This window comes from Kwoniella botswanensis, chromosome 1, assembly GCF_036426115.1.
Source record: "Kwoniella botswanensis chromosome 1, complete sequence".
NCBI lineage: Eukaryota > Fungi > Basidiomycota > Tremellomycetes > Tremellales > Cryptococcaceae > Kwoniella > Kwoniella botswanensis.
Window position 1 is genome coordinate 4,682,782 of NC_088599.1, and position 24,833 is coordinate 4,707,614.

Here is a 24,833-nt window from a genome sequence, read left to right on the forward strand (position 1 = left end):
ACGCCCTCTTCACTGCCGTCTCTTCCCTGTCTCATTTTTCATGTATCAGACTCCAGGTTCAGCCTGCCATGCTCCTTCTCCCTCTATCAGCACAGTGAATGCATCCGTCCTTCTTAGCTGTACGTATGCATCCTTGCATATGAGGGTATACGAGTCCAGTAAGAGTACACGGAATGGGATTTGATCCCGTTCTCATTCCTCCACCATCAGATCATTCATTCATTCACGTCTCGACGAGTAAGATCTTACGCGTTTTTTCCGATTAACTTATGGACTGCAATTCTCATATTCTCATCCTCTCATCCTCTCATCCTCTCACTCTCATCCTGAAATACAACTCAAACTTGATCACTATCACAGTCAAAGATAAGCACAATCTTACAGAAACTCTCACCGTCTCCGGATACACAGATCAAGCAAGGAATACAATTCGAGCCGAATTCATCAATTGGATCATCCCATAACCTTCCCATAGATCAGATATCATGTCCAAGAGCAAACAGCCCACCATGGAGGAATTGGCAGAGAGGTGGGTACTATCATCAACAAGTGGATATGATGAAGCTGACTAGATGGATATATGCAGGATCATATATTCAGATCGATGTACGTGAAGTCAAATTCTCACTCCCAAATTCAAGCCGAAAGTATGAAAAAGGAGATGCTTCGACTGCTTATGGAGTAAATTTGTTATCACGATAGATTCAGATGATAGGTTCGAATATCGACATGTGATACTTCCAAAAGCCATGTTGAAGTACATCCCAAAAAGGTGGGTCTGTCTATACGAATAACGTTATGGACCTCGAGTGTTGAATGGTTGGAATGCTTACGAATGCCCCTATCCTTTATCCAGTTATTTCTCACCGGATGATTCGGGATTATTGAGAATACTCGAAGAGAATGAATGGAGAGGGATAGGGATCACGCAGTCTTTAGGATGGGAACACTTCGAAGTGCATGGTGGGTCATCAATCTCGAAGATGTCGTGTCACTAGGAGAGCACTGGTTGATCGCTGATTCTCGGTTGTTGTTACCTCTTATAGCACCCGAACCACATATCTGTGAGTTACTGTCACACTCTCAACCTCTCCTGACTGATGGTGTTGATTTTTTGTCCAACTCGTAATGTCATACTGACCTGTTTTGAAATCACATCAGTACTGTTCCGACGACCACTCGTGAGCCTCCGTCGTCACCTCTTTTATGGCTCCAACATATCCTTGCTGACCTCTTCTTTCACCTCAGCCCGCTAAGCGATAACCATTCTTTTCATCTCTCCCCACGCGACTCAGCGATTCAGCGGCTTATAGCACATATAGAGGAGGTAGCGGCTCAAAGTCTATAAAGATGGTTGGAAAGGCCATGTGGAGTAGTATCTGTGCAGTAGAGATTTCTTTTCCTTTCTACTATTTCAGCCAATCGATCAATTCGACTGGTAGTTTCTTCATATACTTCGTTTTCATCTCTCGTCTCTTCCTTTGTAGGCTGTTTCACAGTAGATCTTTTGATGTCTTTTCTCTTCGACCATCTTATGCAAAATCATAAAAGACAATCTCCAGAATAACTGATATCATATCATATCATCGCATATACAACAGACATAATAAATAATCAATAAATAATGATAAAGCCTCGACGTTATGATGAAAAACTAATCCACATGAATCTACGAATCTCCCTCGATCCATAAGGAAGAGACGAAGGAACATATCTAGGTTTGAAAGTCACCGATTATAGTCCCACAAATGAAGATAATCTACCTACTACCGCTAATAGGACCACAGCTATCACCCACCTCCAACTGGGTATTATCATCCAATTCTGCGCTCCATGTGGTTGAGGTGGACGATTGATGATCGGTTTGACATCTTTCGCTCCTATCGTATTTGTGCTTGGGTTGACATCTGGAGCAGGGGTGTTGGAAGATGAATTATCTGTGGATGTGGATGTCGTGGAGATGGAGGTGGAGGATGGGGTCGTGGTACTCGGGGTTACGACTTTGGATGTCTCAACGTCGATTTATGTCAGCTTGGTCAGTCCTCGAAAGAAGGGAGAAATGGGAACTTACGGAGGCAGATGAAGGGTTACCTTTGCCCATATCGGGTAGGTTTTTCATCTCCGGTTTGGCGTACTGCGCATGGAGGAAGAATGATCAGAATCGATATTGATTGTTTCAGAGGATAAGTTCAACTCACATCTGGGAAGATTTCCTAATTCGTTGATGGGACCGTTAGCTACTAGCGGGTCATGAAATCACCAATATTCCTCCAACTCACTCTGAACTTCTTATTGGCGACATTGAACGCATGACTCTGCTTTGCCAATACTTTCTTATCCGATTCACTCGTCTTGACAGCCCCAGCGGTGATCCTAATTACAACTTGTCAGCTTACTGTTAAACGAGCTTAAACAAAAATCAGCTGATCAGGACTCCATTGTTACTTACTCATCCGAAAGCATGAAACTCAACAGACCAGTAAGAATAGTCGCTACCGACCACGCTGCGTTCCACCTATATGAATATTGTGAATCAGCTTGGCATTCCCGGCATGTATTGGCTAACCGATCAGGCAATGAGGTGACATACGTGCTTGGATGACTACGCAGTACAAATCCATTAGCTGATAACTCCCGGGCAAGTGTATTGGATCCAACTCACTAAGAAGTCATACTCATACAGATCTTATGACCCGTCTCGAACCTTCCTGAAGGTGTGAACATCTTGACATCGGGCGGTTTGAATGCTGCGATGGGTTGTCATTTCGCATGAGTATTGCGTTAGCTATACTACTGTGAGATGAAGAGCACAAATAGCGATGTGGTGAGGGAAGCTCACGATAATCGCTAGGGAACCAGATCAACCCGTGATATTCTCCTCCTTCGTACGGCGTATCAGGTGGTCCTCGCTGCATTGATCAACATGACATACATATAAGCTGAATTCGGAACCCAATGATCGCAAAGCTTACAATGATGAAGTGCCCTATATCGTATCAGATGTATCAGCTACTATCGCTTAAGAAGTAGCTGACAGGCTGATTGAGTTAGGTCAACCTTGAACTCACAATCAAGTATATTCTTCTCCTCAGGACAGGCCCAGATGAACGGTGGAGGTGATTTTTGCATGGCGAGATACTCCTGTTGTCATATATCAGCTATGTAGCCAAGGTGAGCCCGAATAAGCTGACCTTCTGGAGCTGTAAGAAAAGAAAGTCAGTACGCTGATTCTCCTTTATGCACGGACATGGAGGAGGAGGAAGAGGGAATTGTGGACATGGACATACCCTCTTCTGTGCGACTTTCGTGGCCATCTCTCTCTCTCTCGACTGAGATCTTCTGAGTATCTATCCGAGATGTGTACGATATGACCAGATGTGTGGAATAGGAATACAATCAGGGATGAAGGTTGGATTGTTGACGATAACGTGTTTCAGAGTCCGTCCGGGGTGAGTGAGTCATCCAAAGTGATAACGATGACACCGTCCCATACCGTTACACAGTGACGTGGCAATCGTACATGCTTCGGTAGAATCGGCGCCGATGTTTTGTGTGGTTCCTCCACTCGTGCATGCCCATCTCATCATAGACCCCATATGGTGCAAACAGATATAAGACAGGATATACATGCATGCATGACAGCTTTCACACTACATATACGTCAGTAGAGCTTAATCTTAATCATGGGTAATTTCACTTCCAAATCCTCTTCACCACCCGCGACTATGAAGAGCGATTTCCTCAAAGTACACGGCACCAAGATCACCTTGCGAGGCGAGGAGGTGATCTTGAAGGGTACAGCTATAGGAGGATGGAGTGAGTGTCCGACCCTCTTCAACACAATCTTCTTTGGGCCTTTCATAGGATAAATAAGAGATTGTCAGTGAGGGTGTGTCACTCACACCGGTGAAAATAGTGAACATGGAGAATTTCATCACTGGTTATACGGGACATGAACATCAAGTACGGGCTGCTCTGAAAGATGTATTGGGAGAAGAGAAGTATGAGTATTTCTTTGACAAGGTAGGTGTTGTTGCTTTCATATACTCTCTCAAGAGGAGTAGATGATTAATCTGAAGTTATACCCTTGATCGTCCCAGTTCCTCGAATACTTCTTCGGCGAAGAAGACGCAAAATTCTTCGCGTCTCTTGGACTGAACTGTATTAGGGTACCCGTGAGTACACGTAGAATTGAACATGTAGAATGACATCCGTTGATGTCATCAAGTTCAGATCAACTACCACCACTTCGAAGATGATATGAATCCCCGAGTATTCAAGAAAGAAGGTCTTAAGCATCTTGACAGGGTAATCGATGTTGTACGTTGTGATCCTGTTATTTCACATTGGGGCCCGATAGTCATTTTACAATTCTATGTCATTTAGTGCGCAAAGTATGGTATATACACCATCATTGATCTTCATTCGGCACCAGGAGGTAAGTTAGTACATGAATGTCATGCTCAGTACTCTTCTCGCTTGCTGACATCGCGCAACGGTTATAGGACAGAACTTCGATTGGCACTCTGACAATCCGACTCACAAAGCGGCATGTGAGTTTCTTGCCGGCTAGTAATCACGTAGCGCCTATCGTCGATGCTCTCTGGTATGTTTCTATGGGGAATCTGACTTTCAGGTACTTAGTCTACGACCACAAAGATTTCCAAGATCGAACTATCATCATCTGGGAGCATCTCGCCAGGGTATGTTGACTTCATTTACCTCGGATATATTGCATAAAGGACTACCACTCATCCTATGCAAATTTCCAACGAATGCAGCACTACAAACATAACACATGGGTAGCGGGCTATAACCCCCTCAACGAACCTACCGATGAGAAACATACTCGTTTGATCGATTTTTACGAAAGGGTCGAGAAAGCTATTAGGAACATTGATGAGAATCATATCCTATTCTTGGAGTGGGTCCTTACTTCTCACTATCACTATGAAACTGCCTCTGACCGTGGGCTGATCCTTCTGTTCTATCATCTCGGATGATATAGTGGAAAGTGAGTCTATATCCATATCAATACAAGCCGACACACAACTGGCAGCCAAATTTGATGTGTGATTTGGCTCTTCTTTAGCACTTTCGCAGCTGATTTCAGTCATTTCGGTAAACCTTTGCCCAACTCGGTATACACTTGTCATGATTACTCCAAGTAAGTGATCTGTCAACGTAGATCGAGAGAGTTGAAATTGACCCTAGAGTTGCTTGCTTGACAGCTATGGCTTCCCAAGTGCGCCTGAACTCTACACAGTAAGTTTTTGACATGAAATACCGACGATACATCTGGACGAAATGAGTGTAATATAGATTCTCTTTAGGGCACGAAAGAACAGATCCAACTTCATAAGGACGCTTACGAGCGGAAGACCGAGTATATGAGGAAACACAAGGTGAGTCTATTCGTGCAGTGCAAAGTAAGGTGCAAGTCCATGTGGACTATTTTGACTGACTGTTATGAATATTACTTGCAGGGTCCGGTGTGGGGTATGTCGAAAACCTAACTGAGCTTCTATATCTCGAGCTATGACTGATAAGCGAATTGTCTAGTCGGTGAATTTGGCCCGGTTTACCAAAATGCCCATGATGGTTTCCCCAATTGGGAGAAGATCAATGATAGTAGATTCGACGTATTGAATTTACAGCTTGATATATATGATAAGGCCAGAGCGAGCTGGTCCATCTGGGTATACAAGGGTGAGTTGGCAATAGAACGGTTCTATGTTTGTTCATCAGATGTGATGATGGGTCAGTGAAGTCAATTTGGTGTCTGGCTGACTATTCATTATTGTTACGTGCCTAGACGTCGGTTTCCAAGGGATGGTTTATGCCGGTGAAGATACACCATATGTCAAGCTCATATGGGAATTCCTGCAAAAACAAAAGGTATGTCCGATACGGAAAATCCATTTGAGAGGACCTTCCTCAAGATGCGACTGAGCTGAATGAAATCTTTTATAGCACCTCGCAGCTAACAAGTGGGGTGCCGATGACTCTCAAGTCAAAGATCTATTCAAGCCTGTCGTAGAGTGGTTATCCACCAATGCACCCACTATCAAAACTAGATATCCATCTCGCGGAGGTGTCAACGATTCATGGAACGTTGCTGGTCATCTATCCAGATTGGTCAGGAATATTCTGTTAAGTGAGGAAATGGTCAAAGAGTATGCAGAACTCTTTAGGGGGAAAAGTAAAGAGGAATTAGATGAGTTGGCAAAGAGTTTCAGTTTTGGTAAGTTGACTTACAGTATTTCGTATGATAGATAGGGGGCACAGATGGTGATTGAAGAATGAAAGACGAAGGCTGACAATTTTTCTATCGGTTGTTAGATAATTGTACACAACGGACTAGATTGAATGAGATCCTCAAGAAAGATTCCAAGAGGGGAGAGAAAGGTTTCAGTGAGAAAGTGTAAGAAGGTAACCGCAAGGCATGGCAAAGATGAGGTCTAAGGCTGTTTGTATGCAATCATATTGGGGACGAGATTGTTACCATCAGAAGAAATGTATGCATACGGTAAGGCGTGTCATCACGATATACATTCCGCATAGAATTTCCCTATCTACGAAAACAAGAAAACCCGAAATCAAGACCAGTTCTTTTACTCCACCTACTGTTTCCACCATTTCTTCGTTACCGCTTCTCGTAGATCGTACAACATCATATCTGCCCATAGATATCCACCAGGTAACAAGTTTTGATGTAAGCTGTGTCGAGTAAAGCGAAAGCAAGTGAATTTAGCGATTCATCATCTGACAATCTAATGCGGCCGAATTTATGTGGATGTATCGACTCACTCATCCTTCTGATGATCTTCCATACCCATCATTTTCCTACCCCACAATCCCAGCTCTACATTCTTCAGTACGCTCCTCTGCTCCGAAGTCGCATCGCCTAGATCCTCTAAAGCAGATGCAGCCGCTTCATGCAGGGGTGATAACCTATTGAGCTTCTGTTGAGGTCTTTGGGGTTTCTGGGATTGATTACCCTCGAAGAACCAGCCTGACATAGCTCGAAGGGCTGTACGTATAGGCACAAGGATCAGTAGAAACATTCGAGTAAAGACATTATGATGATGAGAATATCCGAATATTCAAATGAGTTGGAGATGAGAGGAGACTCACGATAATGATGAGTGGCCCATTTTAATCTAGTGTCTGGGAATACCTGCCTGGCATGCATGAGCACTTGACGTATTCTGATTCTATACCAATTAAGTCGTTCTCTATTGAGTTTACCAAAAAAGAAGTCAGCGATGATTATTGAGATGCAGAATTGCATTCTCTCCCATCCCATGATGAACAGGAAATGGTAAGGGCAAATGACCCTTCACTCACCTGGTCAATCCCTCAGATATATCCTTCCCATCAGCGGCATCCTCCCTCATCCACCTCGTGGTATCCCACAATGCCGAACCTACATAGGTCAGCTCGGGAGCAGTCGACGATCTGCCTGCTGCTCGGATGTACGACTGGGCGAGGAGGGTCAGACGGGATTCGATGGTATACGGGGGGATGTAATCGCTCTAAGTGAAGTACAAAGTCAAGTCAAGTCAGATAACCTCGATCATACAGCGAGTGTGATCATTTTGTCATTTGGCAGTAAAAGGTTGAGCGTTTCTATAATGACAGATACTGTGGTTGATGGGGTAGGACTCACCCTCAATGTCCAGAAGTTCTTCTCATCCAAACCATAATTAAACACCTGGATGACCATCAGGTCGATCCCAGGTATATGACAATAATGTCCCATGTATCCACCTTCATTTCCTACATGTCTAGATCCATCCCTTTTCCCATAACTATACACCGTACCGTTATTTGACTGTTCAGCAATAGGTTCAGGTTGGATATCACTTAGTTCTTCTGCATCGAAATCTCGCCGACGTAGGTTCTTCTCGGCATGTGAGCCTGATTTGGATCGTTCGATCTCTTCCAATGTCTCTGGTAGTCTCTCTTCCTCAGGTTTGGCTTCTTCGCCTTCTATTTTGGGTGGAGAGAAGGGATGACCCCATGGCATTTCATGGAGTGGTTCGCCTGCCATCTGCCAATGGATTCGACAATTAGCTCTGCTTGTGAATGTGTCACCAGGTCTGTGGCTATATAGTTATTGTCGACATGGTGGGCTTATCGTTCAAGAAAGTGTGCTCGATGGATTGAATAGTTTACTCACCTCACACAGATACTTCACATGAAATCTACTAACGCTATCCCCTAGCACCAACACTGTCTTCCCCTTTGCCCAACTCACATCTTCCCAATCGTTCCCATCCGGAGCTACGTCTTTCTCCCACCATCCCTTTGGGTCTTTCAGATCCGACTCGCCAGAAGGGGGTTTCACAGCCCAGGACGAACGCATCAACGATGCTATGAGTAGAGGAGGAGGAGTGGATGAGAATGGGATCCAGCGGTTTTCGTGTGGATTCCATTTGGAATATTGTAAGAACCCTGGGAGATTATAGGGGTTTATGGTGGATTTGATACCGACACTAAAAACGTAGTATGTCAATCACAACCTTCCTTCATTACTATGTATGTTGTTATTTTATCTCTAGGCAGATGGCCTCGACTGGAGATTGGGAAATGACATCTAACCCACTTTGTGCGTATATCCCAACCACCCAATTCTAACGCTATCAACCCTACTGACACGCATAGTATCAGATCCCTTACTTTACGCCATACGTTCCATGGTATGTACGGGGTGCTAGTCATGTCGTGGGTAGTCCAGTCTAAGTCGCAGTCTAGGCTGAGCAGATATACCTCATGAACATAAGGAGTGATAAGATATACCAACCAATAGTGGATGTTACCTGTGGATCTGTGTTCGGTGACAAACGCGTTTACCGGAAAGGATGTTTGTTGTTTGACTTTGATTTTTGATTTTTGGATTTAAGCTTAGCTTGTTCCTGATAGACATGAGTTGTCACATGGCACTGACTGACTGAGCGATGTTTGTATACATTCCAAGTGGATATGCGTTATGCTCGAGATGATTCATACGAAGATTACTATTATAGATCTATATACGAATGAAAAAGTGGAAAGCAAGGCAACAGAGAAGAATACGTATACGGAGATCTATCATACTCGTACTAAGCACAAAGCCACTAACTCTATCTCTTCACGAAATCACTCTTGGTCTCCAGCCAAGTTTTCAAATCCAACATGTTCGGATTAACTTTCTTCAACTCGTCCCCATCTGCTTTATATCCTTCATCCCTGAACCAATCCAACATCACTCCCATCTCTTTCACTCCCACTTTCAAGGCTGACCCTAGGAAATTAAACGTGGTCGGTACCCTTTTTCCAGTTGATAATTTCCACTTCTCGTTCATCTCTTCCCAGTTGAATTCATCACTTGCGAGACTCAATGCCTTTCTATTGTATCTCTCAGGCTGAAGGAACGCTTGAGCAGCAAAGAATCCAATATCGTAAGTTGATATCCAACCCATCGTTTTGGTGCCCATCGTATCCCTCAAAGCGGTAAGGAATACCTTGGCGCCAAAGCCGGGAACGAGGTTTTCCATGAATATGACTGGTCGAAGGATCGTCCATCCCATCTTAGTTCCCTCGGTAGACTTCTTGAGGTGTTGCTCGATGAGGTGTTTAGTTTTGAAATGCGGTACAGGCGTAGGGTTGTTCCATGATTTCTCTTCTCCTCCTCTATCTACCGAACTATAGACGAAATGCTCTACCTCATGTTTGAGAGCTTCATCGATAAGACTCGTACCCTGTTTGACCTCTGTCGAGGTAGCTGTATCGGATTCCCTCAAAGAGACAATTTGGACGGAGAAAACACCCCAGATCTTGTTATTGGGCGAGACCTTCAGAGCGGACTTGAATAGGTCGGAAGGAGAGTCCAGATCACCCTGAACGAGCTTGATAAATGGTGATGATGATAACAGACGTCGAGCACTGGAAGAGTTGATGTTTCGAGTAACGGCGAGGACAGTGTATCGGTCAGGTTGAGGTTGAGAGATGAGGTGCTTGATCAGAGCGCCACCTTGTTTACCTGTGGCTCCTGTGACGAGGATAGATTGCGACATGGTGGTTTATATGTGTGGGTATCTTCGAGAATGTGCTAAGGTATTTAGGGAGAAATGCGAGTGTATGAGTGGTTGTCTCGGATAGGTCAGAGTAAATCCTACGAAAGAGATCTTATTGGTTTGGTCGATTTGAGTGAGAGAAAGCTGATTGTTGCGATGAAATTTCAAACCCAAGATCCCAGACTCTCAAGGTATTTATACCTTTTCTCCAATTTTTTTGACTCTTACATCGAATCATCTCGCTCACTGCTTACCGATCTATGATCAATTTAATCAACAGAGCGGCCAAGAAAAAACCGCGGAGAAACTGATCTTGATAAGCCGTCCGTCAGATTTTCCTCCTTATGTAGTGAAGAGACCTTCGGGCAACATGTCAGGTTACGTTGAATAGTCGTCATTGGCATTCTCATATCCAGGAAATGCTTTGCAAAGCTACGAGTATTCGTCAGTGTTGTCGGGAAAATTGATATTTGATAAGCTAAGCAGATGTTTACCGATTGTTGGTCATCTAACGGAATCACCGCGGTTTCTCCGGTATCGCCCATGGGGTGTGACTTTCGAGCTGACTTTTAAGATGGGATGTATGCGAGTACTTGTCAGATATCGTCAGAAGCATAGAAATCGTGGGTGCTCAAAAGGAAAATTATATCGACGTTTCTGTGGTGATCTGTGGAATCGTTAGGTCCGTTCTATAGCTTGAGACTGGTAAACAATACTCAAATGATTCATACAATCGATAGTGGCATTGTCATTCAACTTGGTTTGATCAAGCTACGGGTCATCGTGTATCAACATACTACAAGTAATACTACTAATAATCATCTTATTACATGTGTAAACATATTGAAACCTAACTTCGAACTACTTTTATACTGTACTATGCAGACAGGGTATATAGTAAACTAAGATTCACTCCAATCCCTTCGACCTGACCCATACTCCATCTATTCCTTCTTCGGATAAGCACTCTTCTCCTTCAACCACTCCTCCATACTCATCATCCCGGGGTGTATCCTTTTGCAAGCCTCAATGTCAACCTGGTAACCTTCATCCCTGAACCAGTCCAACATCACCTGATAATGTTTTCCCGCCAGTCCAAGAGTCTTGCCCATGAATCCGAATGTGACCGGTACACCCTTTCCCGTGACCTTCTTGAATTTCTCATCTAGCTCTTCAAACGTGAACTCTTCAGCTGCCAAAGATATCGCTTTACCGTGATATCCTTCAGGCTTGAGGAAAGCTTTCGAGACGAATATGCCAATGTCAATCGTTGATATCCATTGACATTTTTTGTTCTTAAGGGTATCTCGATAGGAAGTCATGAATATCTTGATATCGAAACCCGGTTCTAGGTTCTCGTAGAACATTGTGGGTCTGAAAATCGTCCATTTCATCGTACTGTTGGTTTCTTTCATCTGATTGAGGAGGTATCGTTCGATATGGTATTTAGTCCTGAAATGAGGAACATTGGTTTCGTTCTCCCACGATTTCTCATTTCCACCCCTATCTCCTGAAGTATATACAAAGTATTGTACACCATTCTTGATAGACTCTTCAATCAGACCGAAGGATTGTTTGACCTCTGGAGAATCAAGGTAATTCGGGTATACCTTGGGATCTTTATCTTGCATCGAGAATACTCCCCATACTTTCCCGTCAGGACTTGATTCCCTGGCACGTTGGAATACCTCTTTGGGGTTGTTCAAGTCTCCTTGAACCAGTTTGATCATCTTTGGTGATTTGTTAAGTAACCTCTGAGCTCGGGCGGATGAGGCGTCCCGAGTAAGCGCCAGGAGGACGAATTGCGAATGGGTATCTGGCGTGGAGATTAAAGCGTCGATGAGTGCCGAGCCTTGTCGACCTGTAGCTCCGCCTACTAGGATTGTTCGAAGGGCTGTCATAATTGTGGCGAGGTGGTAATATGTGCTATGATCTACTATTGTTGTATCCTGTGACTATAAGAGTAAGTTCAGCTGGATAGAGGATATTGTAAACTGAACGTGAGAACAGAAGATTTTCAATGGTCTTTTATAGGCCTCGAGTTAACCACGGGGATGGGAACGGATGGACAACCTCCACCGGCCAAGTGATAATCCCCACTATGCATAAACGTAATGATCCGCATTGCACCGAACAACGGCATCATGCCACACACGCGAGGACATACACCGGGTTCAGACAGTAAAGTAACTTACCAATCAATCACACCCCGGCCATTGACCGATCAGTGAGCTCACTTTGAGTAGTGGATGGTTTTCTCACGTATCCATCCGCAATTGATGACTGTACAGTCGAAGCGTTCTTGTTCAAAGCGAGAGAGTCGAGGAGGACTGACGGAAGAAAGAGAATACATGCATACACCTTATTCTAGAGATTCAAATTCGAGAAAAAGAATAGAAAAATTCCATGCCGTCAATTGTGTTTTTTTCCTATATATATGTGAGATATATCAAGACAAGAAGGAAAGGGAGAAAAAAAAGAGAACGTATATGAAGAATGAAAGACAGAAACACTGTAATGTATTGGTTGATACTCGGCTTGAAATTCGTACTAGGTATATCATGAGAAAAAAGAGAAATGACCTCAGACTATCCTAACGATGCACCTCTTCGATGTCCACCCGCACGTCCACTACCTCCACCACTACCACCACCTGCCCCGTGCTGCTGCCTGGTATTCACCCCACCCTCATTACCATACCATAATGCACCTAGCAGATCCTTCGCGGTAGAAGCTATGTTGGCCGCTCGACCCATTATGCTCGCTCCGTCATCATCGTCGTTACCCACGCCGACCCCGGCGGGTCCAGCTCCAGCTCCAGAGAGAGGTTGATGGCTTAGTGTGGGCTGGGCGTTGGTCCCTACGTGGGCTATCGTAGCCTTCTTCCCAGCGTTTGTACTAGCTTGTGTGGCAGTGGTTGCCGATGCCGAAGGTTGATTGTGGGAAAATGAAGTTTTGGAAGTAGAAGTAGGAGAGACGATAGTAGGTGGATCAGCTTTGGGTAGATCGTTTGTATGCACATTGGCGGTAATTGAGGAAGTCGTAGAGGTAGGTTTCGAAGAAGATGAAGATGTAGAGTTGGAATGAGGTAAGGAAGCTGGAGAGGTATCTTTCAAGGGTCGTAAGGAAATCTAAAGCTAAAAATGTCAGTCAGACCGAATCTCTCTTCTGGTTTTGTAAATCATCATAAGGTGAAGATTACTCACTTGGGGTGATGAATGTGGTGTGGGCGTGTTGGATCGATCAGGAACATAATTCGCTTGATCCTTCGATTTTTCCTTTTCGTTTGATCCAGAGGCAGAGGGGGGTTCCCAAGATACACCTTCTTGTACCTTATCCAACTGTGGTGAGCTAGCTGATATACCGGATTTCCGAGGTAACACCTGTTGGGATCCACTGGCAGACGATTCAGTGGGTGATCTGGCTGACGAGGCTGAACCGAAAGATCCAGTCGAGCTGGTCGAAGTTCCCCTAGAAGTCGATCGATCATTTAACCCTCTATCCCTCGAGGGTGTCCGCCCCCTACCACGTTGTTCTTCCCCTACGTTTACTGACGCAGTAGGCGAGGTCTGAGGAGATCCGGTGGGACCAATATTCGGTGTGGAGTAGTCGTATGGTCCTCCTGCTCCAGATGAACTTCTCATACCTCCGATACCGGTTGCAGCTGACGGAGTATAGTTGAAGTATGCCGTAGGGGGTGAAGAGGGTTCGGGAATGGCAGCGGTTTGGGTTTGAGGTGATCGGACCTTCAGTATACTTCTTCCGGGTTGAGGGGACATCACGTTCAAGGAAGACGATGATGAACTGTTGGAAGATACAGAGGAAGGCTCGACTGAGACCGAAGGTGACTGCGATTGTTGTTGTTGCTGTTGCTGCTGTTGTCTCCATTTAGGTTGAGGCGGAGGTTGGCTGACAGTAGGTGGTACCGCTTGAGCCTGTTTGTTGGGTGAGGCTCCAACGTGAGTGGGTATAGGCTGAGCAGATGATTTGCGATCATCATCACGGGCGAGATTGGGTCCACCGAAATAATCGAATCCCACGGAACCATAATCATCTTCGTCTTCATCGTGGTCCGCCCATTTACCTGTCCCCCTGTCGACTTGAGGTGAAGGGAAGTCGAACGATTGTTGACTATGGTGACTGAGCGAGGGCGATTGGTATTCAGGTGGTGGAGCGTATATCATCGCACCTGAACTTCCAGGTAGGTTCAATGTCTTTAACACGGTAGGAGCGATCTTAGCGATTGTCAGATGATCTGAGTTCGATCCGGAGGAAGAGTTCCTTGATAACGAAGGTCTTGATGATCTGCTACTAGAGCTCAACGAGGAAGGTTTCATTTCCAACATCTCATCATCCGAACTATCCAGGTTGTTATTTTGCTGTTCACGCGGTTCGTCCAATGCGATGACCTGTTCGACAAAGGTATTGAAACTGATATGTTTCTTACCACCAGCGGTGTTCTGTCCGTCTGTAGTTGAGCCTGGAGAGTTGATCGTAGCCCCTTTGTTATTGGCATCTTGATTGTTAGCAAGTGCGGTCGCAGTTCCAACATCCAGATTGAAATCCCTTGGAGGAGATCTCTCTCTGATGACAGGTTGCGTACGCGCTCTCATCACGTTAGTATCGGATTTACTTTGTAGCAACATGGGTCGATCGAGATCGCTATCTGAGTTGATCTCATCCCGAGAGGTAGCCTCGAGAATAGGCGAAGATGGTCGTGGACCGGTAAGCATTTCGGATAGTGTTCGATGCTTGAGAATGGGTTTGGTGGTGACGGGCGGGTTGGGATTGGGTCGATCGATACCTAGACGTTCGTCGGTAGTAGCGACTTTGAGGGGTCGAACGGGCTCGACGTTGGCGGTGTGTAGAGGACCATACAGCCATGTGACATCGGAGTCTTTCAGCCTGCGGTGGGTAGGTTGGGGTAGTGAAAGACAGCATGAGTGAGGGGAGACAGGGGAGGGGGAAGGGTGGAGGAGAAAGGGGAGAAGAGCTGTTAGCCAGATTACTCTCAACGACGACGATCTGCTCCAACACTACAGTGTATTATCGCCGGATAAAAATTCCACTCCTCCATACTTTTCTCATCACCATATTGATACTCCTTTCTCCCTGAACGTAAGATGTTACAACGCGAAGCGACACTCACCAATTGAGCGTCTCTGGACTGATCGTCTTCAACTTGTTTCTCTGTTTCTGCCATGTTCTCCAACTTGCATTTTCCAATCTCACACCATTAGCAATCTCATGTTTATGTCTCGTCATGTTCCTCCACGATGCCCATACATCCTCCTCTGACCAGTCGTGAGATAGGTAATCTACACATATTGATGGTAGACGATCTTGGATATCTTCCACTGAGGGTGCCGCACTGGAATCGATTGGTAGTGAGGTCTGTAAAGGATGTGGAGTTGGGTTATGTCAGCTTGTCTCCGTGTGTTGTGGCTTGTATTGCTATGTATAGTTGTGTTGTCACTCACGATAGGCGGTATGATCTGAGCCATGTTGGTAGATGATAAGATGGGATGAGGTTGGGATAGGTATGATAAGCGAGAAGAAGGGATGAGGGGTGAGAGTAGGTGGGATAGATGTTTTCGATCGGATTCTTTGAGGAGCTGATGCTGTGTTCAAATGCTTGGAATATGTATATACTATCCTGTACTGGAGTGGTCTCCTGATCTACTACTCCACTATGCTCGTCTCGTATGATTTTGACGTGGAATCGGAGACAAAGATGAAGAATGATCCACAGCGGCAAGTGGGGTTTTGCTCGTTTTTAACTGATGACCAATCTGATTAAATTGACGAGATGAGCGTTCCCTTATACGGCTACGGCTACAGTGGTATATGCAAAGCTGTGTTCACTGATCGTACTGTATACTTGAGTCTGGATGGTGGGGTTATCGTTGTCTTGTGTCTGTCATGAGTGGTGGTGGATATGGATATGGATATGGATGTGGATGTGGATGGGAGATGATTTGATTGATGGTCAGTTCTTGGTGGTGTCAAATCTGATGGTGTCGGTGTAGTAACAGGGTAGCAGGGTGGTAGGGTAGTATTGAGGGTAAAAGTGTAATGTAACTTGTTAATATGCAATCGTAATGTGATTAGAAGCAGGATTAGAATTGGGATGGGGTGAGAGTGGCAGTTGCTACAAGGTATATAACCGGATTGTATGGGTATTTCACCATATTCGGTAATTCCTATTTCTCTTTTGCAAATCTCAGTCGGACCGCCGTATATAAGTTAGACATGTAGACATATGATGACAGAGTCAGTCTGATACCATACATACCATGCCATACCATACCGCATAAGTCACCTGCTTATGGTTTGCAGTTCGCAGATCTTTCCGTCTATTACCACTCGCTTGACATGCATACGCGGTCACGAGGTATAAGCACAGAACCGAATACGGCACTCTGCTGCACAGTACAGTACATCACCCTCTCTTCTTCTCCCTTCCCCAAAGGATGCAAAGGATGAAATCAAAACCACTGCCCCCTCCACCACAATCTGAAGATTGACCGATTTGGTCATTCAGGTTCAAAGTGAAAAAGTAAGTTTTTCAATGCCGCCGGTGCAGTGCTTTGCGCCATCGGATCAAATCGGGTCTAAAACGTAAAGTAGCTGGCAGCAATCACCGTTGTATCAGATACCAAACAGTTAGTCGTCAATAACGGTTCTTTGAAACCCGAAGAGAAACAAAACAGCAAATTTTGATTCTTTTGATTCTCTTCGGAATAAGCTGTTACATTCTATCGAGCTTGAGTTTTCGGCAGACGTGTATCAAAACATATAACGTAACGATGGGTGAGATTCTACTGCAAGCCTCAGCTTCATGATATCAGACATACTCGATCACCTAAAATATCCATAAAATCGAGGGTGTGGCGGTATGAAATAATCGATGCAAAAGACTCAGCTCGACATGTAAATAATCTGACAGAGAGAGAACCTCGAAATTCTCAGTGGACAAGCCATTCACGTATAATTAAACTGTATCGACCCTGATAAAAAGAAGGGTACAGATATTGATGATATCACTTTTGTCCTTATCAGAGTGTCCCTGCGTAGCTGAGAGATCGACTAGCTTACAACGAAGCATGCCTGAATTAATTGGACTACGGTATGAGTTGTCTTTGGATCACACAGTTTCTGTTTCTAAGCCGTGAATCAGTGACCTATCTTTCCTCTCAGTTGGATGTATGTTCGAGCTTCGATTGCTCTTCACTTCGGTTCGGACAAACGCCTATCCTCGGTGCAGTATCCGTCCAACAGACCTTCTGATGCAAGCACCGCAAGTGAAGATTACATTGGCAAGACCCCCAAAAAATATAAGTCAAATTGTATATCCTATGTCTAATGTCTATCCTTCTCTATTCCTATTGTCTCGTGTCCCATCAGAAGACACATTCGGATCCTATGTTCCTCTCCAACCGTAGCACGACTGACGATCAGATTTCAGTCCTAAATTACAGTTTACATGATCTTACATCCCTCATCGTCCTTGTCCAACTCATCCACCAATCCACCGGCATCCCTTGATCTCTGTCCGCCCGTTCGGCCTTGTAGATCTACGATGAGCACACCGGCGTTGGAAGGGTCCACATGGGCTGTTAGGTTGTACCTGTGTTAGAGGTGTTAGCTTGTTATCTGACGTCCAGTGGTCTATCCAACAAATATTCTATGGATAGGATAACATTCCTTGATCAACGGTCGAATCATTGATGATAGCACTTGAAACCAATCAATTGATTGCACCTGAACTTCCCGTCTAGATGATGGGTGGTCTGTTCCTTTGGAGTTGAGATTGAAGAAACTTCAAGAAATACTCTTCAACTCACTTCACCATCAATCCTTCCACTGCAGGTTTGATCTTCGCCTTACCCCCCTGAGAATGAATACCTTTACCTACTATCACTCTCAGCTCGTCGGACCCATTACGCTGAGAGGTAGTAATGGCGGATTCGACACGTTCGATAGCTTCTTTGACGTATAGACCGTGAAGATCGATCGTATCGGAAGGAGAGGATTTGTTGTTTTCTACGTTGCAGGTGAAGATGAGAAGATGAGCAAATACAATAATTTTTTGACGAGTCTGGTCATGTTTACGTACCATTGAATATCCATGCACTGGCTTCATCATCCAATTCATCCTGTCTCCTTTGATGAGATTTACCTTGTACTGATAATTCGTGAGCTCGAGCACCGTCTCCTGATCTACGAGTATCGTCAACAAGTCAGTCGTTGAACGACTCTGTACGATTATTATGGATGGTCTACTTACTGATAAGCCGCTTGAGATTCTGCAAAACATCTACATATAGAAAGATATCAGCATATCATTTCGTTTTCCCTATATCTGTTCTATTGAAAAAAGTATGGGTATGATCAACCCACCGATGAGCTTCATCACCTTCCTTCCTTGCTCGATCCCTCAAATCCGTGTATCGTTGGTTCGTAGCGTTGACTTGATCTTGGTTCTGAGTTCATGTCAATACTCAAGTGTGTGGAATGTCATAATTTGATCCATACTCACCTGAGCAGGATGGTGTGGACCAACGACGCCTCCAGGAGGTGAATGAGGTTTACTCAAACCATGACCGTTAGCTTGCCATTGTTGCTGCTGATGTTGCTGCTGCTGTTGGATGGGAGGATATTGCTGCTGTTGATGTTGGTAGTTTTGCTGCTGTTGATTGGGATGATATTGCTGGTACCCCTGTTGACCTTGTCCACCAGCGACATTAGCCCAACTAGGTTGTTGTTGAGGTGGATAAGCCTGTTGCTGTTGTTGATATTGTCCTGGATATGCTTGATAACCTTGTTGTTGCTGCTGTTGTTGGGGAGGAGATGGTTCGGATGTGGATCCGCAACAGAGTTTGAACAGGGATGTGAGGATTGAGAGGAGGTTGGTATTGTTGTTATTATTGTTTGACATTGTGCATGTAACTGACGGTAGTAAAGAAGCAAGAAAAGATAAAGAACGTCAAATAGGTAAGAGGGGGGCTTGGATGGCAAATCTCTCGAGGAGGACAATGGACCAGCTATCTAGCAAGATGAGATAGTAAGACAGGTGGGAGGGTGAACAACATGAACATTGATGAAGTGTATTTTGGTAACGTAACCGGGATCTTGACATCTTGTCCGATCCCTTCATCAAACGATACACGTTCATTTTCAGTGGTAGTATCAATTTCGACCTGCACTGTCTGTACAAGGAAGCTTCTTGACTATGATACAGGTGGTCTCATCCTTGTACTTGCTCATTGCGAGCAAGCTCATGAAGAGCGACAATCTCATGAGGCGAATTGGTCTTACATCTGCTACCTGCTCTATTACGCTATGCAATCTTCGACCAGTACCGGCAAATCACCGTCAATACAGGTAAACCTCTGTCTCGCCTCACCACATCTCTATTCAGCGAAAAGATAGAATGAGAATATCTAAAGCAAATACAAATCACATCTCTGTTTGGGTTTATGAATCGGAAGAATCTACAATGAACACACAACCTCGTCCGGTCATGCTAGGTTGTCTACGCCTCAATCTTCTTCAGATTAGCATGTAACTTAGGATCAGATTGTAATACCCTATCCACGATCTTCTTGATCACCTCTGCCTTGTTCTTCTCTACCGCTTTGTCGAGGTCGGCTAATTGGGTGGTGGTGCTGCTGTCGATGGATGATTGTGAAGAGGATGTTTGCGATGTGTGCTGATGTCGTAGGAGATGAATATTTACGGGTCAAGAAAGAGAATTAATCAAAGGGAGATCAATGGAGAGAGGGAATGATACGGTTCATCAATTTGACGATGGCATGGTGCATAGGAAGGGAGATTGGGTAAAGGAGGAAAGAGAGATCGAAAGTCAGCGATGTTACATCTCACAGTCGAGTCTAGGTAGCAAGATGGGAGCATGGAGAGGGAACAACCAAGTCCATCCTAGCACTTTCTCCAACGAGAAGAACCCAGTGATACACTAAGAAACTCACATCCTTTTCAAACTTCTTAAACTCTTCCTCCTTTTGAGCACGGTACGCCTCGATCTCCTTGGCAGCTTCTGATCTGGCATCTTTCAACTTCTGGACTCGGTCTGCAAAGTGACGTTCAGTCATCAGCTACTGAATGCCAATATAGAGCAATGCGGTACTACAGCTGAGACGAGGTCACCTACATTGCCTGGCCTTCTGGACCACCTTGGCAGCTTCTTTCTCTGCTTCGAGAAGGGTTTGGATACCTTGCGAGTTGGCGGCCTATGATGAGCGAGTCAATCAGCTTGCGACCTATCCCCTTCCTGACCGAGTAGAGCAATCTCGCTTACCATGGCGAGTGATTGTATGCCTCGGTGTATCTGTGGTATGTAAGATGAAGGAGTATGATATACACTGAGATGCATTGAATAGACTGTCGCCGTATCATCCGGCTGAGAGCGTCACTCACACCTTTGACCTGGCTGTTAGGCACACGAACACGTGGTGGTGACACGCCTGTTCGGATTGTGCCTTCTCGTCACCTAGAAGATGCACTCACCTTCAACCAAATGTCCATCAAAATATATATCGCATCTCTCTACTGTCCATCTGCCCATCCACCCCACCCCGTCCACCATGTCACTCTACTCAGAGGATGACCTGGGAGGGTACTTCCTACCTGATGATCCCGCTCCTTCTTCCTCCTCAACATCGACCTCGGGAGATCCTCTGCACACCTTGACTTCGGCACTTGCTCTACCTTCCGAATCGACCGCTCAGCAAGAAGGACTGAACGATGCTGCTAGGAGATTCGAGGAGAACCCCAGTAAACTACCTGAACTGGTACCTCAGCTCCTGGGTTTGATCTCTGAGGGAGACGATACCATGTTGAGGTTCTGGACGTTGGATATGATTGCTTTGGCTGTGGGGAGGAGTGGGTTGAAATTGGATGTCAAGTTGACTGGTGAGTCTAGCCATCTTGAATATGCTACTCCCTTGCATATGAGATATGTCGAATATCAGAGCTGATCGCTTCTTCTACACAATCCCAGTCGCCCAACAATGTCTCGAAGCTCTGTGCAAACTCCTAAACTCCAATTCCATTGCAACTATCAAAGCGGTCATACCGATATTCTCAACCATCTACCCACTTCTTTTTCGCTTATTAGCTACCTCTAGACCACAACCCGAGATCGTAGAGATGTTCAATACCTCCAAAATGAGGATACTCACTTTCGCCCTGGATCCCAATGCTCAACCAAACAATATAGGTATTAGAGCCGTCTCGTGGAAGTTTTTACAGAAAGTTGTATTGGCTGGAACGAGAGCTGCAGGAGCGGATCCTAGAGTGAGCTGAGTCTCAACAAAGTACGAAACATAATCTCATGGTAGCTGATACTTGAGAACAGCTCCAGCATAGAGCGACCAACCCTAATGATGTCAATTTCACGATGATCCAGCCAGATTGCGCGTTGAATGTGAATGAGGTGGAAGAAGAAGGAAGTGCACTTCTGACTCAGCTGGTCACGCATCTGTATTCTCTCTCGTGAGTGTCATCTACCCCAATATTGAGATGTTGCTTAGTCTTCTTTCGTATTGTGTAGTGATCCCGCTCTTCTCCATCCGATCATCAATACCCTGCCTATTTTATGTAAATCTCGACCACTCATAGCGGACGCTCTGATAAGCTCCATGACACTTTGGACACCCTCAGCCCTCGGTGCAGCAGGAAGACAACCTATGGAGATCAGAGCGGTGGAGAAGACCATGAGATTAGTAATGTCCCATTTATTACGGTAAGTACTCTGTGTACCTCGTCTGGCTGACCGCGTGATGCTAATTTTTCGACATCCTAGCCATCCCCCGTTCGCCAACTTCGCAGCTAGGCTCAACGAAGCCTTAGTCCGTCAAAAGCAGCGTATGGAATCAGCATTCGCAACTGAAGTATCGATGCGAAGGGAGAGAAGGAAAGCGAAAACCCCAGGTAAACATGCTATGGAGGTGAATGAGAATGAAGCGGAATCGAGCGAACAGGCTCAGAAGAGGGCCAAGTTACAAGAGGAATTACGAGTTCAACCTGGATCAGGAAGTGGTAAAGGACCTGAATTCGATGTGACGAATTTCCCAGTGGAGAATGTCATTGAAGCTGTCATGCAAGGTTTGGATGTGGTACCATTGGAATTGCTGAATCATGCTTTCGATGTAAGTCCAAGCTAATGTTAATGACTAAGAAAAAGCGAATGCTGATGGTGTCATCTATAGAATGCCAGAAAAGCTATTGTCGGAGGTACATCCGATTCTCAACCTCTGTTGGCATCAGTACTGGGCGTAGGAATCGCTAAAGTAGAACCAAAAGAAGAAGAGTTGGATGAAGTGTTGAATCCTTTAGATATGGATTTGGATGATGATGATCTACTTGTGAGCTGGATTGTTTAGGAGTAATCGATATATGAACTAATAGTTCGTATCACCCTGACAGCTCGAAGGAGACGATGAGCTACCTGCCGAAGAAGAAGATATACCTCTGACATTCACATCATTTACACTCCCTCCACCTGAACCTCTAGATCCCGAAGATAAAACCTATGTTTTGAGTACAGCGTTACAGCGTATATGGACAACTGGAGCAGATCTATCGACCTTACCGGACGCTCAAGAGGACATAGAGACGGATGCGATCAAACTGGCAGTGAAACCGAAAGAAATGTGGATGTTACTTCTTGCTAGACTTGCTACTAGGGTCAACGGCGAGAATGATAAGGAAAGGAAAAAGGCAGTCGCCGATTTCGTCGTAGAAGATTTTGTGAATCGGTGAGTCAAGGTCTCTATTCGACAATATAGTCCTAAATCATTGCTATAGCTCCTTGATCAATGTCATGCACTGAGGCTGACCCAGTGCTACTGCTTGCTCTTGTACTTTAATGCAGCTCGAAATTCGCTTCCGTATGGCTTAACGAAGAATGGTATAATTCCAAGATACATAAATCCCCTTCTACCACATATACCGACAACCTACTATCTATTCTCACCGCCTACTTGCCCAAAATTGATGCAAAGGATAAGACGTTATTTGCATTTATAAACGACCTCCCCGAAATCCCCTCTCAACTTACCCAACTCCTTGAAGATCTCTGTCAAGATACCGATAGGAACTTGGTCGGATTCTTAGCTTTAAGGGATATAATCGAAACTCGACCTCCCGCTAGACAGCTGGCATTAGATACATTGTTAGGTCTTTGTACGCATCCCGAACGGAAAGTTAGGGTACCTGCGATAATCACCACGGTCAGGAAATGGGGTCCAGATTCGCCGATGATGCCCAAACTTGTAGAGTACGCTCTGGGAGTGTTGTGGAGATTGAAGAATGGCAAGAAAAGTGAAGATGAGGGTGAGGCGGAGAATGGGAATGGGAATGAGAATGGAGGGGAAGGTGAAGATGGTGTAACGATCAAAATTGAAGATGAGCCTAAGCCCAAAGACGAAGATATCACGATGGCAGAAGTTGGTATGGATATACCAAAACCTATAACGTCCAAATTCTTACCTTCATCACCTTCTGAGATAACCGCCGAAACGGTCCAACAACATGTCGAGCTCTGTTTCGCCCTAACCAAACGTAAACAGGAATTACTAGATTCGATATTCACCTTGTATCCTCTTTTACCCTCGAGCGAGATTCAAGATGCCCTTGAAGCTCAACTTATCCCTTTGATACAGAGTTTGGGACCTACCGAAAAACTGCTTGATATTCTCAAATCGTACAAGAAGGGTACAGAGGGATTATCAATGAGGATTATAGGGTTACTCACTCAGAATGGATCTAGCCCCGCGTTGGTTGGCGTGATTAAGAGTCTGTTGAGTGAGAAGGACGTGGATGGCAAGTTTGTGGCGTCAGTTGTGGGCGATTTGGACAAGGTATGTTTGCATTTCTTTTAATCAAAGCCATTAGAGAAGGTGTATGAATGCTGATATCTTTGTGAATCTCACTTAGGCTGAAATAGAGAAACAACTTCCGCGAATCGTCTCTCTCCTTGCCTATCCTGACGATAAAGATCTTGTACGCACGGCTTTCGCGTCGATGTTGGGCAAGATGACTCCTGCGGATCTGATGGTGGCTATCCATCAGGATGAGAGTAGTCAATTGAGATATACCATCGAGGGTGGGTCTGACCAATATCGTTGTTCATCTATATACATTTACTGATCTGCTTTTTTATGTTTGGTTTTAGCGATTGGTATATGTTTCTCCATGACAACGGTATTCCGATCCGATATACTTGCCAACTCTATGTCACGTATCGCCGACCTACCCACTCAATTACCCGTTGTATTCCTCCGAACGATCATTCAGGTGGTCACCACCTACAAATCACTCATCCCCTTCGTGGCGAACCATGTACTTCCTAAATTGATTTCCAAGAAGATATGGGAGAATAAACCGATTTGGGATGGTTTTATAAGATTGGTCAAACTCATTTCACCGGCTAGTTTCGGTTCGTTATTGCAGTTACCTAAAGAACAGTTAAAGGAGGTTATACAGAAACAACCATCCATCAAGAATGGGTTGAAGACCTTTGTGATGAATAAACCGGGTGGAAACAAACAAGTTTTAGCGGAGGTGAGTTCACCCATCCTTCCTCTTTTCCATACGACTCGTGCCCTCTCTTATGGACGTTGTTAACAATGATGATGCATTTTATAGATATTCGGTGAAGAAACACCGGCTCAGGAGTAACGATCGAGAATGGAAGGAAAGAATGACAATATCGTGATAATAATCTTTCAAAAGACTACATACAAA

At 44.9% G+C, this 24,833-nt stretch overlaps 10 protein-coding genes across 10 annotated transcripts; 3 read left to right on the forward strand and 7 right to left on the reverse strand.

Moving 5' to 3' along the window:
- Window positions 1-509: 509 nt before the first annotated feature.
- L199_001791 (cyclin-dependent kinase regulatory subunit) lies at window positions 510-1,263 on the forward strand (the record flags this gene model as incomplete). The annotated part of the gene is made up of 7 exons (XM_064887544.1): window positions 510-529; window positions 587-606; window positions 703-772; window positions 857-963; window positions 1,047-1,064; window positions 1,162-1,181; window positions 1,249-1,263. The coding sequence occupies 7 exons, from the start codon at window positions 510-512 to the stop codon at window positions 1,261-1,263; spliced, it is 270 nt and encodes an 89-aa protein (XP_064743616.1).
- Window positions 1,264-1,734: 471 nt separating this feature from the next.
- L199_001792 (uncharacterized protein) lies at window positions 1,735-3,129 on the reverse strand (the record flags this gene model as incomplete). Its single annotated transcript, XM_064887545.1, has 10 exons — window positions 1,735-2,010; window positions 2,072-2,134; window positions 2,199-2,213; window positions 2,280-2,373; window positions 2,450-2,515; window positions 2,567-2,602; window positions 2,663-2,747; window positions 2,840-2,909; window positions 2,973-2,986; window positions 3,069-3,129. The coding sequence occupies 10 exons, from the start codon at window positions 3,127-3,129 to the stop codon at window positions 1,735-1,737; spliced, it is 780 nt and encodes a 259-aa protein (XP_064743617.1).
- A 554-nt stretch (window positions 3,130-3,683) lies between these two features.
- On the forward strand, window positions 3,684-6,428 carry L199_001793 (uncharacterized protein; the record flags this gene model as incomplete). The annotated part of the gene is made up of 16 exons (XM_064887546.1): window positions 3,684-3,816; window positions 3,917-4,023; window positions 4,101-4,175; window positions 4,234-4,320; window positions 4,387-4,438; window positions 4,506-4,553; window positions 4,645-4,703; window positions 4,782-4,924; window positions 5,093-5,167; window positions 5,232-5,265; window positions 5,334-5,405; window positions 5,487-5,499; window positions 5,563-5,709; window positions 5,816-5,898; window positions 5,974-6,244; window positions 6,343-6,428. The coding sequence occupies 16 exons, from the start codon at window positions 3,684-3,686 to the stop codon at window positions 6,426-6,428; spliced, it is 1,485 nt and encodes a 494-aa protein (XP_064743618.1).
- A 195-nt stretch (window positions 6,429-6,623) lies between these two features.
- L199_001794 (uncharacterized protein) lies at window positions 6,624-8,727 on the reverse strand (the record flags this gene model as incomplete). The annotated part of the gene is made up of 7 exons (XM_064887547.1): window positions 6,624-6,720; window positions 6,811-7,033; window positions 7,138-7,238; window positions 7,351-7,538; window positions 7,673-8,056; window positions 8,186-8,501; window positions 8,612-8,727. The coding sequence occupies 7 exons, from the start codon at window positions 8,725-8,727 to the stop codon at window positions 6,624-6,626; spliced, it is 1,425 nt and encodes a 474-aa protein (XP_064743619.1).
- Window positions 8,728-9,128: 401 nt separating this feature from the next.
- L199_001795 (uncharacterized protein) lies at window positions 9,129-10,061 on the reverse strand (the record flags this gene model as incomplete). The annotated part of the gene is made up of 1 exon (XM_064887548.1): window positions 9,129-10,061. The coding sequence occupies one exon, from the start codon at window positions 10,059-10,061 to the stop codon at window positions 9,129-9,131; it is 933 nt and encodes a 310-aa protein (XP_064743620.1).
- Window positions 10,062-11,005: 944 nt separating this feature from the next.
- Window positions 11,006-11,962, reverse strand: L199_001796 (uncharacterized protein; the record flags this gene model as incomplete). Its single annotated transcript, XM_064887549.1, has 1 exon — window positions 11,006-11,962. The coding sequence occupies one exon, from the start codon at window positions 11,960-11,962 to the stop codon at window positions 11,006-11,008; it is 957 nt and encodes a 318-aa protein (XP_064743621.1).
- A 687-nt stretch (window positions 11,963-12,649) lies between these two features.
- L199_001797 (uncharacterized protein) lies at window positions 12,650-15,565 on the reverse strand (the record flags this gene model as incomplete). The annotated part of the gene is made up of 4 exons (XM_064887550.1): window positions 12,650-13,192; window positions 13,268-14,966; window positions 15,211-15,455; window positions 15,542-15,565. The coding sequence occupies 4 exons, from the start codon at window positions 15,563-15,565 to the stop codon at window positions 12,650-12,652; spliced, it is 2,511 nt and encodes an 836-aa protein (XP_064743622.1).
- A 1,978-nt stretch (window positions 15,566-17,543) lies between these two features.
- L199_001798 (uncharacterized protein) lies at window positions 17,544-19,002 on the reverse strand (the record flags this gene model as incomplete). Its single annotated transcript, XM_064887551.1, has 6 exons — window positions 17,544-17,691; window positions 17,909-18,107; window positions 18,181-18,284; window positions 18,352-18,381; window positions 18,465-18,547; window positions 18,604-19,002. The coding sequence occupies 6 exons, from the start codon at window positions 19,000-19,002 to the stop codon at window positions 17,544-17,546; spliced, it is 963 nt and encodes a 320-aa protein (XP_064743623.1).
- A 597-nt stretch (window positions 19,003-19,599) lies between these two features.
- L199_001799 (V-type ATPase, G subunit) lies at window positions 19,600-20,385 on the reverse strand (the record flags this gene model as incomplete). Its single annotated transcript, XM_064887552.1, has 4 exons — window positions 19,600-19,776; window positions 20,054-20,154; window positions 20,236-20,314; window positions 20,383-20,385. 4 exons carry the CDS (start codon window positions 20,383-20,385, stop codon window positions 19,600-19,602), a joined length of 360 nt encoding a protein of 119 aa, XP_064743624.1.
- A 283-nt stretch (window positions 20,386-20,668) lies between these two features.
- On the forward strand, window positions 20,669-24,767 carry L199_001800 (uncharacterized protein; the record flags this gene model as incomplete). The annotated part of the gene is made up of 11 exons (XM_064887553.1): window positions 20,669-20,996; window positions 21,085-21,380; window positions 21,442-21,578; window positions 21,637-21,828; window positions 21,889-22,234; window positions 22,295-22,450; window positions 22,512-22,843; window positions 22,960-23,947; window positions 24,024-24,192; window positions 24,262-24,650; window positions 24,735-24,767. 11 exons carry the CDS (start codon window positions 20,669-20,671, stop codon window positions 24,765-24,767), a joined length of 3,366 nt encoding a protein of 1,121 aa, XP_064743625.1.
- Between the last annotated feature and the right edge of the window lie 66 nt (window positions 24,768-24,833).